This window comes from Balaenoptera musculus, chromosome 7 (assembly GCF_009873245.2).
Source record: "Balaenoptera musculus isolate JJ_BM4_2016_0621 chromosome 7, mBalMus1.pri.v3, whole genome shotgun sequence".
NCBI lineage: Eukaryota > Metazoa > Chordata > Mammalia > Artiodactyla > Balaenopteridae > Balaenoptera > Balaenoptera musculus.
This window is the reverse complement of record NC_045791.1, coordinates 52802096-52822595: the sequence shown is the minus strand read 5'-3', so window position 1 is coordinate 52822595 and position 20500 is coordinate 52802096. Positions and strand designations below refer to the sequence as shown.

At 41.4% G+C, this 20500-nt stretch overlaps 1 protein-coding gene across 2 annotated transcripts in view; it reads right to left on the bottom strand.

The window, feature by feature from the left end:
- The window catches only part of LOC118898322 (cytochrome b reductase 1), a 34996-nt gene extending 14852 nt beyond the window's left edge, over positions 1-20144 (bottom strand). Inside the window, exons 1-2 of one of the 2 annotated variants that reach the window (XM_036858567.1) lie at positions 19683-20144; positions 5157-5365 (exon numbers count right to left, since the gene is read on the bottom strand). In XM_036858567.1, the coding sequence (XP_036714462.1) occupies positions 5157-5365; positions 19683-19875 (402 nt within the window). In that variant the 5' untranslated portion in view covers positions 19876-20144. The remainder of the gene's footprint in view (positions 1-5156; positions 5366-19682) is intronic. The other variant, XM_036858568.1, reaches the window with a different exon arrangement.
- Between the last annotated feature and the right edge of the window lie 356 nt (positions 20145-20500).

The following is a 20500-nucleotide window of genomic DNA, read 5'->3' as shown; positions in this document are numbered from 1 at the left end:
TACAGTCAGCCCTCCATAGCCACGGGCTCAGCATACATAAATTCCACCAACCACAGATCAAAAATATTTAAAAAAAACAAATTCCAGAAAGTTCCAAAAAGCAAAATTTGAATTGGCCCTGGATCAGCAACTATTTATATAGGATTTACATTGTATTTACAGAACATTTACATTGTATTAGGTATTATAAGTAATCTAGAGATGATTTAAAGTATACGGGAGGATGTGTGCAGGTTACATGCAAATACTACACCATTTTATACAAGAAACTTGAGCATCCTCGGATTTTGGTGTCCAAGGGGGTCCTGGAAACAATCCCCCAAAGATACTGAGAGATGACTATAATTTAAAAAAAATTTTATGTAGTCATAAATGTCTTTCTTTTCCTTTATGGTTTCTAGATTTCTTGTCAACCTTATCGCCTCCCCTATCTCAATATTATACAGATTATATGCTTCTTAATTTTTTCTCTTTTCACTGATTTTGGATTTTTTATACTCATACCTTTAATCTACTGTATCTGGAATTTTTTTTTTCTTTTGTGTGATGTACAGAGTCTTTTTGTTTGTTTGGTTTCTTCCAAATGGATAGCCAATTATGATGGTAACATTGATTAAATAAGCATTCTTTCCCTGGTAAATTGAAACACCATAGTGTCATAGAAAAAGTTCTTATACACACTTGGGCTGTTTCTGTCCTCTCTGTTCTTGCCATGGATATATTTTGTTTATTCCTGTATGAATACCTTGTTTTGAATAAAGCAGGTCTCCCTTCACGTCTTCAAAATTTTCTTGGTTATCCTTGGATATTTGTTCTTCTGCATAAAGTTTAAAACTCCCATTGGGTTTAAAATTAGAATTATATTAACTATAAATATTAGTTGAAGAGGGCAGGATGTTTCTATATTAATTTTTCTCTTTCAGTAACATGGTATCCTTCTATTCATACCATGTTTTCTGTTTTTCAATAAGATTTTATAGTATTCTACTATAAGATTTACAGGATTCTACTTCTTATTCTAAATGGTTATTTCTAGTATGGGCAAAAGTTATTGGATTCTGCATGGCTATCTTATATCCAGATACCTTCCCAAATTCTCTCATTATTTTAGCCATCTCTTAGGTTTCTAGACATGTATTATTATATGATCTGCAAACAGGAAAAAAGTCACAAATTTTCTATTATTTATACAGATTTTTTTCATTATCTTATGCATTAGCTAAAACCTCTAAAACAAAGTTGAATGACGAAGGTACCAAGCATCAGTGTCTTATTTATTTAATGGAAATGTCTTCCGTATTTCACAGTTTAAGCTGATGTTTGCTGTTGGATATTGGTAAAGGTGTTTATCATCAGAACTGCCACCTTAGATGTGAAGTATGTAGTGCACAGTGGGGCAACATCTAAGAGGAGTTTGTTTTCTCTCAGTGTACTGGATCAGTTTAAAGTATCTGTTCCTTGTAGGTCAAAGGTATAAAACAATCTGAACCTGATGTCTTTTTTAGTGATAGATTTCAAATGACCTTACCAGTTGCTTATAATGTTATTGGTCTGTTTAGGTTTTCTAGTTCCTCTTGGGTCAAATTTGGTAGCTTACATTTGGCAAGAAAACAATCCTTTTTTCTCTCTTTAAGATTTTTAAGAATATTGCCATATATTAATAATTTAATAAATTTAATAAACTGTCCTAATTTTAAAATATTATTTATATCTATGACTATATTTCTTTCTTATTCTGAATGTTGCATATTGTGCTTTTTCTCAATCAGATTTGCAGTGGTTTATCTATTTTATTCTACTTGTTTTAAAGAACCAGCTTTTCACTTTATTTGTAATTTCTTCTATTTTTAATTTATGGTTGTGATAGGCTAAATCATGCCACCTCCCAAAGATGTCCACAACTTAATCCCTGCAAGCTATGAATATGTTATGTCACATGGCAAAAGATGCTTTGCTGATGTAATTAAGGTTATGGATTTTCCGATTGGGAGAAAACCCTGGATTATCTGGGTAGCCCAATCTAATTACATGAACCCTTTCAAAAACAGAGAACTTTGACTGGAGGAAGAAGAGATGAAGAGGAGAAAGAAGGAGAAGTCAGAGAGATTCCAAGCCAGTGAGACAGAGGGGGCCATGTGCAAGGAACAGAGAGAGGAGCTAAGGACAACCCTCAGCCGACAGCCAGTGAGAGTATGGGGACCTCAGTCTTACAACCACAAGGAACTAGATTTTGCCAACAACCTAAATTAGCTTGGGAGCTGATTCTACCCCAGAGTCTTTCCATAAGAGCCCAGGCCAGCTAACACCTTGATTTTGACCTTGTGAGACCCTGAGCAGAGAAACCAGCCAAGCCAATCTGGACTTCTGATGTAGAGAAACTGTGAGGTAATATATTTGGGTTGTTTTAAGCCACTACGTTTGTGGTAAATTGTTATGGCAACAATAGAGAACTAATACAACTGTTCATGGATTTTTTTTTCTTTTTTTGGTGTTTACTTTTCCTTGTATGTTTTGCTGTTCTCTTTTAGTTTCTTTTTTTTTCTCCTGCTTTTATCGAGATATAATTGACCTTCAGTTTCTTAAGTGAATACTCCATTTACATATTTTAAGTTTTTCTTTCAATAAATAAAGGCATTTAAGCCTATATTCCTCTGAGAACCATTTTATCTAAGACCCATAGATTTTCCAATAAATATTCTCTTTTTTGCTAATTCCTAGATATTTCTTAATCTTATATATTAAGATATAGAGCACAGTATAAATTGATTTTTAGAAATTCTAGATTAAAAGGTATATCTAGTATAGGAAACTTTTTTTTTTTAGCTTTAAAAGCTTTTATTGTTATACAGAAATGCATGTGTATTTAGAAGATACAAAAAGTGAAAAGAAAAATAATCAACTGGAATCCAGCCACCTAGAGATCATTTCTGTTAACATTCTGATGCACATCTTTCCAGATGTTCAGAGAATGCCTTGGCATATAACTAACGCACTAAAGGCATGTTATCTAATCCATTTTAACTACTGTACTCAGAACCATAGAACCCTCTCACAGGCAAGCTACATAAAGTTTTGGGTGGTCTCCATTCTGTTCCTCAGAAATATGGCCGTCCACTGAGGATGATCAAACACGGGCTGAGTGATGGTGGGGATGTTGTGGAAACAGTAGGACCATGTGGGGAGAGCTCAGGATTGGAAAGACCAGTGCCTGAGTCCCAGCTCTGCCACCTGCTGTGTAATCTGTGCATCCTCAGCATCTGTAAAGACTATCTCACTTGAAGGACTACGTGAGATAAGCAGAATGCTTCACACTTCGCTCTGGCTCTAATATCCTGCATTCTGGTGTGGCACAAAGGAGGTGAGGCAAAGTGAGGGGAACAAACCGCTGAAAGCAGAACAGAAAGCTGGGAAAGTCCCGAAGAGATGCTAGTAGACCAAGGGGGTCCCCAAAGCAACTGGCAGCATCTCAATGGCCCCTGCTCTTGCCATCCTACTCTCTGAAGGGAGAGGGTCCACCAGCTGGCAGCAGAGGAGGACGCTGTCTCCCAGATGAGAACACTGAGGGAAAATCAACTTTGAGGGCAGGAGATCTGGGCTAGGCTCAGCCACCCAATTTGAGATATTTTCCTTGTTCCTTCTTGATCAGTAAGATCATGTTTGATACAGGGTTCTCCCTATGCTCCCCTTCTGTCTGGCACCTTTCAATCCACCATCCCTACCTCCAGGCATGCTAATGCAAACTTAAATTATTAATAGTGTCCATATAGATATCAACTTTTACTTAGTTAAAATTCAAAAAGGCTTAAGGCTTTAAAAACCTTACTTTAAGAAGCAGAAAAATGACAAATAAATGTCTGCTAAGAGATCCTTTTTTAAAGAGGTCATACATTCATATATTCTAAAATATGCCTTGAGGTTTTATGAACTCACTCCAGTTTCTTCTCCTATATCCACAGAAAAGTAAGTTCACAATTATGTCCCAATCAAGAGTTGGATATATGTACTAAGGAAGGGAAGTGAATTGACATAGTTTGTCAAAAAAATTGACAAAGATTTTTCAACAAAATGGTTAACACCAAAAACATTAAAAATTAACCTTTACTTTTGTGATCTAGAACAGCCAAATTCCTATCTCACTCCATTAACTTACATTAAAATATAGTGCTCTTAAGAGTATGTGTTTTTTGGGGACATCTCTGGTGGTCCAGCGGTTAAGACTCGTGCTCCCAATGCAGGGGCCTGGGTTCGATCCCTGGTCAGGGAACTAGATCCCCCATGCCGCAACTAAGAGAACACATGCGGCAACAAAGACCTGGTACAGCCAAATAAATAAATACTTAAAAAAGAGTATGTGGGCGCTTCCCTGGTGGCACAGTGGTTGGGAGTCTGCCTGCCGATGCAGGGGACACGGGTTCGAGCCCTGGTCTGGGAAGATCCCACATGCCGCGGAGCGACTAAGCCCGTGAGCCACAACCACTGAGCCTGCGCGTCTGGAGCCTGTGCTCCGCAACAGGAGAGGCCACGACGGTGAGAGGCCCGCGCACCGCGATGAAGAGTGGCCTCCGCTCGCCGCAACTGGAGAAAGCCCTCGCGCAGAAACGAAGACCCAGCACAGCCAAAAATAAGTATAAATAAATAAATAAATTTATTAAAAAAACCATAAAGATAGCTGTTACATCTTTAAAAAAAAAGAGTATGTGTTTTTAGTAAATGAAGACATTTACTAAATGAAATGAAAATAATCACTGAGCCTTCAAAACCTAACAAAGACGTAAAAATTCACCTCTTTACTCATAAAGTTAAACCTAGAAAATAGAAGTGACAGAGAATGTGAGAAAGAAATCTATAGCTCTTGCCTGTGCTAGTTTATCCAGCACGTGGAATTTAAAGTCCAAACAATGGCAGCCTAGATATTATGAGATGGCAATTTCTCTACATACATATGCCCATATTTAAACCCTTACATTCAAGCTCATAACTGAATTCTGCAGTTCTGATGCCCCCTCAGGGGGAAATACTTATAATGGAAACAAATGGAACAGTGACTAGTGGGAATGAGATGATTTCCAAGAAACTATGAATGAACGGAAAACACCGAAAGTATCTGAATTGTTTTACTTTTTATATCTTGTTTAGAAATACACTGAGATACTGACCTGTAAGATGTAGAGAATGACAGCTGTCAGTCCAACCCAGCTGTGCAGACTATACATATTGGGGATGTTCCTGGCATTGTGGAAATCAAAAACAGCCACCAGAGAAATAATTGCAAGAATGGCAGCAACAGCGTTTAACCCTGCATGGATGGATTTCATCAGGAGCTTGCTGCATTTCCAGGTCCATGGCAGTCTGTATACGATGATGGCTAAAAAGAGACAAAAGGGGACAGAATGTAGTGGTGCTGTTTTTTTAATCAACACAAGATGAACAGTTCGACACAGTGAACGCTCCCTTTTGTGAAACCCTTTTCTCTTGGCTTCTGCTTCCCCCCTCTTCCCTGCCTCTCAGTGGTTCCTCTTGGGCTCTTTGCTGGAATCTTCTTTACTCCCAACTTACGAACGAACCTTGCTGCCTCTCAGGCTCCGTCCTAGGATTTTTTTCCTCTCTCTGCTCTCTCTCTGCGTGATCTCATTCACTCTTTCATTAAAATGCTACCTGCATGGTAGGGACTCCAAAATTCTCATCTCCAGCCCAGAACTTTCTTCTGAACTCCACACCCACATAATCCAATGGCTTCTTGACATCTCCACATAGATGCCTCTCAAATATCTTAAACTCAACATGTCCAAAATGAAATTCTTAATCTTATGATCTGGTTTCTTCATATAAGTGTCTTAATTTGACAAGAAAAAGACAGACTAAACAAGAGAAAAATATGCGCAAAGATTTAAATAGACAAAGTATATCCAAGTATTTCACAAAAGAGTATATCCAAGTGACTAATAAACATAATAAAGATATCAACTTCATTGGTCAACAGAGAAATGAGAATACCTCTACCACATATCTGAATGGCTAAATATGGAAAACACTGAGTATTGGAGAGGTTGTGAAACAATCAGAACGCTCATGTTCTGCTGATAAGAGTTTAAATGAGAACAAACACTTTGGAAAACTAGCAGCGTCTACTTAAGCAAAACATATTCATACCTTATGATCTAGTAATCCTACTCCTGAGTATATGCCCCAAAGAAGTATGTACATAAGTTCACCAAAAGACAAGTACTAGAATATTATTACAGCACTATTCACTGTAGCCAAAACCTGGGAACTTCCCAATGTCCATCATTAAGATATTGAATAAATAAATTGTGATATATTCACATCATGGAATAATATACAGCAAAGAAGATGAATGAACTAAAACTAGAACTTCACCCAATGATATGGACCAACCTATAATGTCAATGCCAAGAAACCAGACATAAACAAGTATATACTGTATGATTCAATTGATATGAAGTATAAAAACAGGCAACACATATCTCTGCAATAAGAAAAGTCAAGATATTGGTTGCCCTTGTGAGGAAGGGTTATAGCAACTGGAGAGGAATGCACGAGGGATTTCTGGGCTCCGGCTAATAATCTGATTTTCAAACTAGGTGTTGGTTATGTAGGTAATCACTGAGGGAAGATTCATTAAGCTATACATTTATATGTATACTTTTCTGCATGTAGATTAAACTTCAACAGAAAGATACTTAAAAAGCTTTTTTTTTTTTTTAGTGTCCTGGCTTAAGCAATAGGTTATATACCCACCTTACCCAGCATGCAATTAATTTTTGTTCTGAAGACAATATCCTGCCCCAACCCACCCTCATTCCACTCCTTCAGTCCATGTCAGGGAAAATTTAGATATCTGGAAATATATGGTGGATTGAAAATGTTTAAAGAATACTTCCTTGGAAAATGGATTCTATTATATCATATATTCTATTATATAGCAGTGAATCATGTATATTTCTTAATTCCAGAAAAGAAGAAGCAGACACTGATGCTGCCTTTTCCCTTCAAAGACATTTATAATTTGAATATATGAAACTTAATTGGATCATAAAAATGTAAGAGATTATCTTGTCCATTTTCAGGTAGAAACACAAAAAACCTACAAAGATAGATGTGAATTCAGCCTCTTTAGAGCTTTCAGCACAAGATGTCAATCTTCCTATTATTTGGTTCCATTCCAACACTTGACAGGCCTCACCATTAGGACAGTATTCCTTTTACGTAATCCAAATTCTGAAGGACTACCACTTACTAATTTTAGTGCATATATGGCTATCTTATAAATGTTGATTGATTATATTTCCTTGAGGATATGGAAACTTTGTAGACAATCATTTCTATATTCAACAAATTTTTTCAAACCATTTAACACAACACCTTAAAAGGTACACTTTGTTTTTTTTGGCCGTGCCGCACATCTTGTGGGACCCTAGTTCCTTGACCAGGGATCGAACCCTGGGCCCTGACAGTGAAAGTGCCTGAGTCCCAACCACTGGACCACCAGGGAAATCCCAAAAGGTACACTTTTAAAAGCTAGTTCAGGGAATTCCCTGGAGGTCCAGTGGTTAGGACTCAGCATTTCCACTGCCATGGCCTGGGTTCAATCACTGGTCCGGGAACTGAGATCCTGTAAGCCCTGCCGCATGGCCAAAATAATTAATTAATTAATTAATTAAAAATAAAAGCTAGTTCAAGGCCCCTTCTCATCCCTACTTCATCCTCTTTGAAGGCAAAAATGTGTCTTGCTGTTTCTCCTTGTATCCCCAGAGCCTAGGACAGCCCTGGGCTCAAAATATATATGCAGCTCCATTAGTATTTTTTTTTAAACTTATTTTGAGATACTGTAGATTTACATACAGTTGTAACAAATAATACAGAGAGATCCCATATACTCGTCACACAGTTTCCCCCAGTGGTAACATCTTACGTAACTACAGTATAGTATTACATCCAGGAAACTGACGTCAATATAATCCACTGACCTTTTTCGGATTTCAGTAGTTTTATTTGTGTGTGTGTGACCCTTAAGTATTTTTTAAATAAATAAATGTAAAGCACTTTCTGAAGACTGATCAAAGTCCAGAAATCAAATTGATGTCAACTCTAACACTACGGTTTCCCCTCCTCATGCTTTTTCTCCTCTGATGACTCAGCGGCACACCCTATATGATCTAGTGGGTTTTTTGGTTTTGGTTTGTTTTTTGCATTTTAACTTATTTTTATACTTAAAATTATATCATGAACATTTCACATCATTAAATTATCCTTGAAAACATGAATTTAAGGACTGTATAATATTCTCATACATATTGGATTTTCTAGATAATAATCAATTGTATGTTGACATACAATTGACATACAGATTATTTCCAATATTTACTAACTTCAACAAAAAGTTGAAGTAAAATAAATTTCATTGTCATAATTATATGACTCTTTAGTTTTTAAGGAAAGCAAATGCCTCTTTACCCAATGACTTAGTAACCTTTTATCTACACAATCGAGTTTTTTGCAATCAATCTGTGATCAGGCAGCAGTAAAATAAAAATCTACAAAATATTAAAACCTAATAACGTGGGGCTTCCCTGGTGGCGCAGTGGTTAAGAATCTGCCTACCAATGCAGGGGACATGGGTTTGAGCCCTGGTCCAGGAAGATCCCACATGCCGCAGAGCAACTAAGCCCGTGCACCACAACTACTGAGCCTGTGCTCTAGAGCCCGCGAGCCACAACTACTGAGCCTGCGTGCCGCAACTACTGAAGCCTGTGCACCTAGAGCCCATGCTCCACAACAATAGAAGCCACCGCAATGAGAAGCCCGCACACCGCAATGAGAAGCCCGCACACCGCAACGAAGAGTAGCCCCCGCTCGCCACAACTAGAGAAAGCCCACACGCAGCAACAAAGACCCAACACAGCGAAAAATAAACAAATAAAGTAAATAAATTTATTTTAAAAACCCAAAAACCTAGTAATGCATTTCCCTTTCTCCTGGTTTAGCCTCATTTATTACACACACACACACACACACACACACACAAACACCTGAGCCCTTGCAAGGTAGTAGGCACCATGCTAAGTGCTTTACATGTTTACATTATAATCCTCAACTCAACTGTGTGAGGAAGGTATGGTTATTATTACCATTACACAGAGCAGGAAGCAGAGGCACAGAGATGTGAAGTAGTTTGCTCAATATCATTTAGTGTTTTTAAATTAATATCACGTTGTTATCATCATCGTGGTCACCACCATTATATCCTCCAGGTACCACCCCAGGGGAAGGAATCTTAGATGAGGGAACTTGAACATCCACACGCAAAAAGGAAATACCCAGGATGTTTGCTCAAATAGCAATAAATCAAAACAGCTTTTCCTCCCCAATCTGGGTCATATTATATCAAAAACTTCCAAAATCAAAACTAACCTCGGATGTTAGAAATCAAGAATAGTTATCATGACTGAGGAGAGTTACAGGGGTTACCAAGGGGATTCTGGGGTGCCTGGAATGTTGTTTCATGATGGGTACATGAGTGTGTTCATGTGATGAAAACACATCACTTATGATTTAGGTACTTTTCTGCATGCATGTGGTTCTTCAATAAAAAGTACCTTAAAAAGGTTGCCCAAAATTCAGAGATAACTATGCTCCCAATGAAGAGTTTTCACTCTTCTCAATACTATGGGCACCACAGAGAAATGTGTCAAATTTTCCAAAAAACTGAAGTCTACCCTCTTTGAGTGTCAAAACTTCATTTTTAAACTTTTCACATTTACATTTCAAATGTTCTTCAAATTGGTTGCACACTAGCTTTCCTTCTCTAGCAGTAGCATGAGTGGAACACAATTTAACCTTTTATTGATGGTTTGGGGGTTATCAACAAAACACAGTCCTATTACTATAAGAGAAAGCCCCTAGGGACTTTTGAAGCAGGAGAGGTACTTGCCTCTGATCCAAACGGGCCCAGACAATTACGTTTCTCTTTTAGTCCCTGGGTCTAGTGTAGAATTTTTCTATCTCCTCTTTTAGTTTCTTGCTCAGGTTAGGGTGCCTGCCTCCAACCTCTCCCCTCCATCAGCCTGCATTATCTGTTATTCCTACCAGTATTAAGTTCTATTTAAGTTTATAAACTTTTATGATGGCAAAAATCTTAACATCTGTTAAATCTGGGCGATGAGTACATGGGGATCTGTTATATTATTTTCTGTATGGTTGAAAGAGTTCATAATAGTTTTAAAGTTAGAACAATATTTCTGTAAGCTTGCAAACCCAGTAGCCAATTAGTCTCAACTGCTAAGTAGGCAGCTTGTGGAAATCTCAGCAGCTCTCATAGGAGTGAGGCATGGAGTTTTCAGCACCTATCCTGGCAACAGAAAAGTTCTGCGGGGTAGCTGACTATGTTTCAAAAATGCTCTCTGGATAGATGGAAGATAACTGCAAAATGCTGCATTTGCATAAGGTGTTTACATGCTTTTTAAAATGCGTAAGTAACCAAAATACGGTGGACTTCAGGAGAAAGGGCAACCGTAGCAAATCAACCACATTTCTTAAACAAGTAGCTCTTCTCAACAGTAGTATAAACTGCCTGGAGAGTGGAATTTAAATATTTCTTGCTTCTTTGGCTTGGCACTTACCTAGACACCATTCCTGAGGTTCAGTGAGAAGGAAGAAAAAGGTCTCATAAGCCCATGAGGAGGGAAAATGCTATCAAACAGCTACTTGTGACTGAAACAAGGGTTTTTCTGTTAGAGGCCCTAGTTGGCAAAAGGGCCAGAAAATGAAGGGAAAACATGAACACATATAATGTGAAAAATACATTTTAAATCTTTCTAAAAGAAAAATTATTGGTGGTGGAACATGCTATTGTGATAAACTTAAAAAGGAAGGAAGGAAGGAAGGAAGGAAGGAAGGAAAGAAGGAAGGGAGGGAGGGAGGAAGGGAGGAAGGAAGGAAAGGGAAAAGAAATCAATACCTGTGTACAATTATTTTTTCAACAATGAAGGGAAAAATGAAGTAACTTGAATTTAATTATTAGAAATTTTCTCAGTTCCTAGCAGCATAATCAACTCAGGAATATGTGAAATATATATTCTTCAAGATGTAATCTCTGGTTTGACACCAGTTTTCCGTCCATATACCATTACAAAACAGCTTTCCATCCATATACCATTACAAAATCCACATATACAAATTTGTCTCACAGCAGGCAATGCAAATTTAGAATTTGTCAAAGTGAATGTGGGGAGAAGGGCACTTGGAAGGAGAGAAATGTCCCCAAACATAGAAAACAATTTGAATTCAGTTCTTCTGTGTTTAAATCTTGTGATTTACGAAGGTAGGAGTACATCAGTCTTGTTCACTGTCAGATCCCAGCATTTAGCACAGAGCCTAGCACATAGTAGGAGTTCAGTAAGTATGTGTTGAATATACAAATCTTGATAAAGTATAGTAATTTATTATTTCCCAGAAAATGAGCAGATCTTCTTTTAAAACGCACAAATCAAAACCTCAACTGCTGACCCAAGTGTTAGTTCATATAAAACCAAATGGTTGGGCTTCCCTGGTGGCGCAGTGGTTAAGATTCCTCCTGCCAATGCAGGGGACACGGGTTCAAGCCCTGGTCCGGGAAGATCCCACATGCCGTGGAGCAACTAAGCCCGCGTGCCACAATTACTGAGCCTGCACTCTAGAGCCTGTGAGCCACAACTACTGAGCCCGCGTGCCACAACTACTGAGCCCATGCACCGCAACAACTGAAGCCCACGCGCCTAGAGCCCGTGCTCCTCAACAAGAGAAGTCACCACAATAGAAGCCCGTGCACCATAACGAAGAGCAGCCCCCGCTCGTGGCAACTAGAGAAAGCCCGCGTGCAGCAACGAAGACCCAATGCAGCCAAAAATAAATAAATAAAAATAAATTTATATAAAAAAAAATGGTCCTTTCAAATAAGTAAAAAGTATTCTGCACTCGGCCCCACTTAATAGCTTTAGGTAAGCTTTAAGTGAACCCCAAAATAAAATAAGAGTAAGTTATTGAGACTGAAGTACACTGGAATTTTAAAACACTTATAAATTCTACTTAAATATGGTGTGCCCATTACACTTTTCTTAACACTTTGAATAATGTATTACTTTGACCTCCTTGGTAGAATGTTCCAAGCACGATTATCAAGATTTACAACTTATTTCCCTGTGCACCTAAGAATTCACCTGACTCAGTCCAAAGGACCTCAAGTTTAAATGTAAAAGCAGAGAACCCTCTTTAAATACACTTCTTGAAAAGATTCCTGCAGTGGCTACCAAAGAGAATCTGAGCTCTGAAGCATGCCTGTGCTCTCAGACTGTCTCACAGCATGAATATCATGAAACTGAAAACCTTTGGAGAATCCAAATGAAAGAAGTGATCTGGATGATTTGGAAGATTTGTTTTAGCAACTTGGCACTAGAAGCATCTCTTTGAAGTGACTAAAACCCTTACAAAGGCACTTACTTGGTATGAAATAGTGTATGAAAAGAGAAAAATTCAATTAATTGGCTAGACGTTTACAAATACCCAGAAACACCAGCTATATTTTCTTATGCCTCATACCAATATTATGACATTAGAACTAGTATTGGCTCTGATATCATTGGTGGTTTAACCCTGGTTAGGTATTTGATCTCTAAAATTAGGAGTTCAACTTCAAGTCCTAGACAGCTCTAAATATTTAGGGCTCGGGCTTCCCTGGTGGTGCAGTGGTTGGGAGTCTGCCTGCTAGTGCAGGGGACACGGGTTCGAGCCCTGGTCTGGGAGGATCCCGCGTGCCGCGGAGCAGCTGGGCCCGTGAGCCACAGTTGCTGAGCCTGCGCGTCTGGAGCCTGCGCTCCGCAACAAGAGAGGCTGCGATGGTGTGGGGCCCGCGCACCGCGATGAAGAGTGGCCCCTGCTTGCCACAACTGGAGAAAGCCCTGGCACAGAGGCGAAGACCCAACACAGACAAAAATAAATAAATAAAATTTTAAAAAAATTAAAAAAAAAAATTTAGGGCTCAGGTTTTCTAAAAGAAAACCATAACTCGCCTCTAACAAACTCAAATGAGAACAACTTGTAGATAGGGCTGCATCTTACTTATTTGTTTTACACTGTCTGGCATACAGTAAGTGCTTAATAAATGCATGCTAATTAAATAAATAGGATAATATATGAAGAAATCGAATGAATGAATTAATGAACAGACTTAGAAAAGTACAACTGGGACTTCCCTGGTGGCGCAGTGGTTAAGAATCCGCCTGCCAATGCAGGGGACATGGGTTCAAGCCCTGGTCCGGGAAGATCCCACATGCTGCAGAGCAACAAAGCCTGTGAGCCACAACTACTGAGCCTGTGCTCTAGAGCCTGTGAGCCACAACTACTGAGCCTGTTAGCCACAACTACTGAGCCTGCGTGCCACAACTACTGAAGCCCACGCACCTAGAGCCCATGCTCCACAACAAGAGAAGCCACCGCAATGAGAAGCCCATGCACCGCAACGAAGAGTAGCCCTTGCTCGCGGCAACTAGAGAAAGCCCGCGCCCAGCAACGAAGACCCAACACAGCCCAAAATAAATAAATAATTAATTAATTAAAAGAAAGAAAAGTACAGCTGAAGTCTGCAGTCATTTCAAAGCCTGTTTTGATCTTTTAAGAAAGTTTCTATAGGAAGAAAAACAGTTATAACAAAGATTTCTGCTTTATCTTTCTTAAAAGGGAAGATTGTTCTACTCTTTAAGGGAAAAGTTTAAAACCCCACCAAGTCAAGATAGAAAACTCTAGAAGTCACTGGAAGATATATACTGGATTTGGTCCACAGATGTGTTTTGTTTGATCAGCACGATTTAGGGGTTATATTTTGGTTTTGTGGCTTGTTTACTTTTAGACTGAACCAGTTTTTTAAAATCTAGATTCTCCTGGATAATGAGAAACTCTGGCCACTGTGGGCATCCCCACATAGCCACAATCTGCTGGAGCTAAGAGGTTCCTATTTTGCCAGGAGTAGGCAATCTCCGATTCCCTACCTATACCCTGCTGCACGAGGATCTGACCTTTGGTCAAATGAGCTAGTAAACAGAGAGGTTTCTCACCAATGTTATTAGGCAACACTGCTTATAATAAAATTGGCCTCTGATTGGTAAACTGTGTCCGGACTGGGAAGAACAACAAAAAGTCTGTAAAAACCTGATGGAAATACCATACTTTGGGCTTCCCAGAGTGCAGTGGTAACTGTTATATCCTGTATTGGTTTCCTAGGGCTACCATAACAAAGTACCCAAAACTGAGTGACTTAAAACAACAGAAATGTATTCTCTCACAGTTCTGGAGGCCAGAAGTCTAAAATCAAGGTATTGGCAAGACTGGTTCCTTCAGGAGGCTCTGAGCGAGAATCCATTCCATACCTCTCTCCTTGCTTCTGGTAGCTGCCGGCAATACTTGGTATTCCTTGACCTGTAGACAGATCACTCCAATCTCTGCCTCCATCTTCACATGGCCTCCCCTCTGTGTGTCTGTGCCTCAAATCTCCTTCTCTTTTCTCTTATAAGGACACCAGTTATTGGACTTAGGGCCCATCCTGAATCCAGGCTGATCTCATCTTGAGATCCTTAATTACATCTGCAAAGACGCTAAGGCCCTATTCACAGGTCATTGAGATTAGGACTTAAACATATCTTTTGGGAGCCACTGTTCAACTCACTATATATCTTTTTCAGGGATAAGAAAACCAGGTCCATAGAGTATTTGCAAGAGATACACAACTAAGCTTGTGCGCTACAACTACTGAGCCTGTGCTCTAGAGCCCGTTAGCCACAACTACTGAGCCCACATGCCACAACTACTGAAGCCCACACACCTAGAGCCCGTGCTCCACAACAAGAGAAGCCACCGCAATGAAAATCCCATGCACCGCAACGAGGAGTGGTCCCTGCTCACCACAACTAGAGAAAGCCCGCGTGCAGCAACGAAGACCCAACGCAGCCAAAAATAAATAAATAAATAAATATTTTTAAAAAGATGACAGAAATTATAACACATTGAAAATAATCCAATGGGGGAGAAACTTGATGCACAAGGAAAAGGGGAGAATTGATGGAGTGAGGAGGCACAGGTGGTAGTTAGGCAGTAACATTCTAATGAGCTTGAGGCCTTTAGAGTAGAGATGTGCTTCCAATATAACATGATGCCCATTCTCCCCTGAGGCTGACTAAAGCAGTGCTTCCAAACCGGCTGTAAACAGCAGAATCACTGAGGGGAAGGGAGGGCACTTTTTCTTTGGACGCTACTATTATCACCACAAATGAGTGGCTGTAAAATTGCATTTTGTTACTAATAATTGACGAAGGTACTGAAATAATCACTCATTTATTCAACAACTATTTATTGGCCTACTTTGTGCCAGTTCCAGGTGTTATTCTAGATGCTGGGGATACAACAGTGAGCAAAATAATCATGTCTAAAACATTTTTATTAGTTGTATTACAAAGAGATCTACATGTACTTATTTATAACAAAAAAAATGTGCTTGGGGTTGTCTTGAATTGTGTCTTTATGCTCTGTAAAAACCCTCATTTCTTTATGAATGATAGGTTTAATTATCTATGGTGTCCCAAAGGCTGGTTTTGGAGTAGGTATTTGGGGCACTTTCTCCATTCTATTCTTTGCCAGGTTTTACCCCAACAGCCTTTACAAGTATATTTAAGTGATCTTGGAATTTGGTCACTTTTAGATACATTAATAGGATATCCCATTTGCTTTTTAAGAACTACTCTTAATTTCTTTTTGTTATTCTTTTAAATGTGACTTAAATGAAGTTATATGCTCTCACAAAACCAACCTGAGATCATTATACTATTGAATTTCTCTTCCTTCAGTTTATACAGTCAAAAGAGTTCTACATGTGGAAAAGTAAGGAGTATAGAATTGCTGAGACTTCTTTTCTCTAAATTTATATACTTGAATTTTCTACCTTTTCCTAAAGAACACATTCCACCTTGCTGAACCTTTTAAAAGATCAACAGCCACTTTGAGAGCATTTATTTGTTTCAGTCTTTTCTGTGGCCTTTTCAAGTTTTGTTTCTCTGATTTCCTGGCGGTATACTTATTTCATGGGAAACAGTCCTTTCAGAGAAGCACAAAGCTCTTCTAAAGTTCTCTTTGAAACTTCCTCATTCATGTTTGCTGGATTTCCTACTAGTTTAAAATTTTATTTCAGTTTTAACTATCCTGTAGTCTCTTATAGTTTATTTTAGAACACAAATATTTTCCAAAAGACACACAGATATTTATTTTGTAACTTCTATGTTACCCTTGCTTTCTTCAGAGCTTACTTCTTAAAGGTGTTTCAAAGGACACATATTTGTTCTCACATAGTTTTAAATATTGTTTACTGTTTGCATTTGTAAAGCATTTTATGCTTAGAGTAATAACGGTACTTTGGCCTTCCCTTCTCATCTCTGAACATTTGTGTATCACAGAACTCAATTACATCACGTTCACTTTTAGAGATCTGAAATAACATAGCCTAAAAATTTGCTCCCTGAAGCAATTATACACAGTAAAAAAAAGCTTTTATAACATGGCTAGTCTGTAACATGTGTGTTTCCCCCGGCTTATAAAGTCAACTATTTACTCCTAGTCCGTCTCCTGGAGGCTTCCTACTGCTGGATGTGAGGACATGCAGGTAGGCCAAGACGTGCAAGAACTCATGAGTGCTATGCATGTGCCTATATGTACGAGAAAGCTTACGTTCATGTCAATTAAATGTGTCACCTACATAGAGAACAGACTTGTGGTTGCCAAGGGGGAGGGGAGGTCGGGGAGGGACGGATTGGGAGTTTGGGGTTAGCAGACGCAAACTATTACACATAGAATGGATAAACAACAAGGTCCTACTGTATATAGCACAGGGAACTATATTCGATATCCTGTGATAAACCATAATGGAAAAGAATATGCAAAAGAATGTATACATGTATTCCTGAATCACTTTGCTGTACAGCAGAAATTAACACAACACTGTAAATCAACTATACTTCCATAAAATAAATTTTAAAAATAAGTGTGTCTTCTGATTAAAGTGCTTTACATATCTGGAATCCAAATAGTAAACAGGATGGGTAATGTTGACAGGACAAACATTCCAAAACTAATACAAATACAGGAGTTAAGCTTAAATAAAAGCAGCAGATGAAAATTTCCAAAATATCCATGCACACATTTTTGCCCCAAAGTGAATATAAACAGATTAAGAAAAGTCCAAAGTTTAAACAAATTATAAATTCTTTTAGGAAAACTGTAATGGACTCTAACATGAACGAAGAGTTTCAAAGTGCATTTTACATGAAGCTTTTTGCTTCTCTAAAAAGAATATCTTACAGAAAATAAGCGTATTGCCATAAAAGCAGAGAAATGAACCTTGAAAATAAAGCCCCGAAACACACTACGTCTGTGTAGTAGTGCTACACAGAAGTAGCACCTGCTCTGTGCCTCAGTTTACTCTTACATATCTGTGAAATAGTGCACTTAGGGGGCACACAGAAGGCACTCAATAAGTGTTAGACCGCCTCCTCTTTAGAAGTCAAGAAACAAGTATTATCACCTGTGTTTCCCTTACCCTCCATGGTGAGGAGAAGATATTCTAGCCCCTCCGGAAAGTTTCTTAGTATTAGAAGCTGCTCTGAGGAGTTGGCTTGAAGAGACTGCTCCTACTGCTGTGAGCAAACAAAAGGTGTTGACAGCTCTGGCCAAACTTAAGGGCTCCACCACAGAGGAAAGAGTGCTTCTGCCAACAGCGACTTCGGAACTTGAGTATGTTTTTCTCATTTTAGTTTAGTGGCAAAACACGCAACGAATAACTTAGCCAGCCAGTGGTACTCACACCCGGGTGCCAATCTCACACCAGGGAAGCCTCGGAACCACAGCTGGGCCTTGGCAACAGCTTCCAGTGCCTCCCAGAGTGGGAGGATGCCAACCACGCCAGCCACACTGGCCAAGGCTGCTGCCCACGTTTTAAATGGAAACAAAAATCTTTTCTTTAGGAACGAGGTCGGCGCTATTTTGTTCTCTTGTTTGTTTGTGGAAAGTTAAATACTGGTGGAGAAAGGGCAGCTTGCTCAGAGGCAAGGCTAGAGGTTTCGGCTGGTGGGCACCTCTTTCCCAAGTCCTTTCCACTCCTCTCTATTACTTTCTACGACATAACTCCAGTCCACTACTTTCTGCCTTGTTCTAAATACTTTCTCTGCCAAGGCCTTGACTTCACTTTTTGGAGAGCGGTTACAAATAAATGGCGCTTGCAGCACTAGCTAGAGGTTCCTCCAGCTCAATAGCAGCTGAAGGAAAGGAAGCTGTCAGGACATTGTGAGCAGCACTAGACAAAGACAACAAAACCGGACACTGACGGAGAGAGGAGGTAAGGGGGGAAATGCGTGAAGGTGGTCAAAAGGTACAACCTTCCAGTTATAAGTCCTGGGGATGTAACGTACAGAATGATGGCGGCAGTTAATAATACTATACTGTAGATTTGAACATTGCTAAAGAGACTAGATCTTAAAAGTTCTCATCCCAAGGGGGGAAAAATTCTAACTATGTGAGGTGATGGATGTTAATTAGACATTTCCACATATAATCATGTCATACACCTGAAACTAATATGTCAATTATATCTCAAAAACAAGAACAAAATCTGCCATCCGCTGAGCGCTCCCTCCGTGCCAGCCTCATCCCAGAGGCTGCAGGCCGAGGCAGCAAACCCCAAAGATATTCCAAGCAGAAGCATCTCTCCCAGCCCAGCAGCCGCGGGCCTCCCTCGGGCATCTCTGGCCCCGCATTCCGGGCTAGCGCCCAACAGGAAGCCCCGCAGGGGAACTTTCTCTGGGCAGCAGCCACAAAAACAAGTCGGGCTCAAGACTGTCCAATAACCAGGCAGGGCAGCGAAACACCCTTCTGAGTCTTGGCAGCTTCTCGGCTCGACTGCGTTTAACGCTCTAGGAGTGAAACCAGAGCTGATGCTTCCTTCACTCACCCCGGCTACCCGCTGACGGGCCCCTTCGCTCAGGGCTGAGGATGAGACAAGAAGAGGCAAATTCTCGCCCCTCCATTCTCACCGCACCAACCCCCGCCCCCGCTGCCTTCCTCTCCTAACCCGCAGCCTTGAAGCAAGTTCAACGAAAGGGGTCGCCTAAAGAGGCCTCCGCGCCTGTGATGGCGCAGGCTCGGTCCACAGGGGGCGATTTTCGGGGTCTCGTGGGCTGCCGGGCCGCACCACGCTCCCGCATCTCTCCTCCGCTCCCGCGTTTGGTGTCGTCTGGTGTCGCATCGCAACCACTCGCAGCAAAGAGTTAATAACCAAGCCGGGCCGGCGCGCCCGGCCAGCCCTCCGCGCCGCGGCAGTGCCCAGCCGACCCCGCCACGCGTCTCACCGCAAACCCCGGCCCCGCGCGCTCCGCCCCAGCGCTGCAGCTCCCGCGCTCGCCCAAGTCGGCCCGGCCCGCGGCCCCCGGGCCTCGGAGCCCGCCCACCTCCCTCCAGCGCCGCGCCCCGCCGACTCCGCTCCCGGGCCGCCGCGCGCTTCTCCCTCACCCCCTCCCTCGCCCAACCCCACTCGGTTGGAACTCGGTCGGGAACTCCCGGCCCCTGCCTCCCCGCCTCCTCCCAGGAGGTGCCAGTACCGATGCCCTGGATGAAGACGAAGCCGGTGACCACGAGCACAGGGTGCCAGTTAAACTCGAGCGCGGTCCCGTCCCAGCCGAGCCCCTCCCGGTAGTGGAGGACCCAAATGAGGGTGAAGATCACAGACAGGAAGCCGACGAGCAGCGCCGACACCAGCAGCCCCAGGAAGCCCCTGTAGCCCTCCATGGCCATCAGCGCCCCATACTCCGCGCGGTGGTAGCCACAGGAACTCCGCGAGGGGTTAGCGGCGGCGGCCTCTGAATACTAGCACAGCAGCGGGACGCGGCGTCGACTTCTAGGAGCTGTCTCCGCCCGGAGGAGGGGCTTTCTCGAGTGCCTGTCTGGGAGGCGGGGCCTCCAGGGGGCGGGCAGCTGGCCCGTGCTCAGAGACTAGCCCCACCCTCGGACTCTAGTGGCAGCCCGGAGCTCTCCCTGCGGGGTGGCCGCCCCTGGCCCGGCGTGCGTGCTTGCAGAGAGCTCGAGTAACCGATCCGGTTACTTGCTGAGAGCGAGAGTCCTGAGGGTTCCATACCCACCACTTTCTTTTAACTCTTCCCGTGTCTCTTTCCTTATATGAGGGGAGGCAGTGGTGCGCACTCTCGGTGAACAGAAGAGAGGGGTCCGTTGGGTGGCTTTGTGTGTGTGATTTTGACTAACGAAGCCTCATGAGCTGCAGTTCTAGAGGACTGGCTGTCTTTGATAGCAAGGAGGAAACTTTGGGACTGTGTGGACCTGGCCTTACCTAGCAAGGAAACTACTGGCAGTGTGCGCTTAAGAGAGAGAAGGCAGGGCTTCCCTGGTGGCGCAGTGGTTGAGA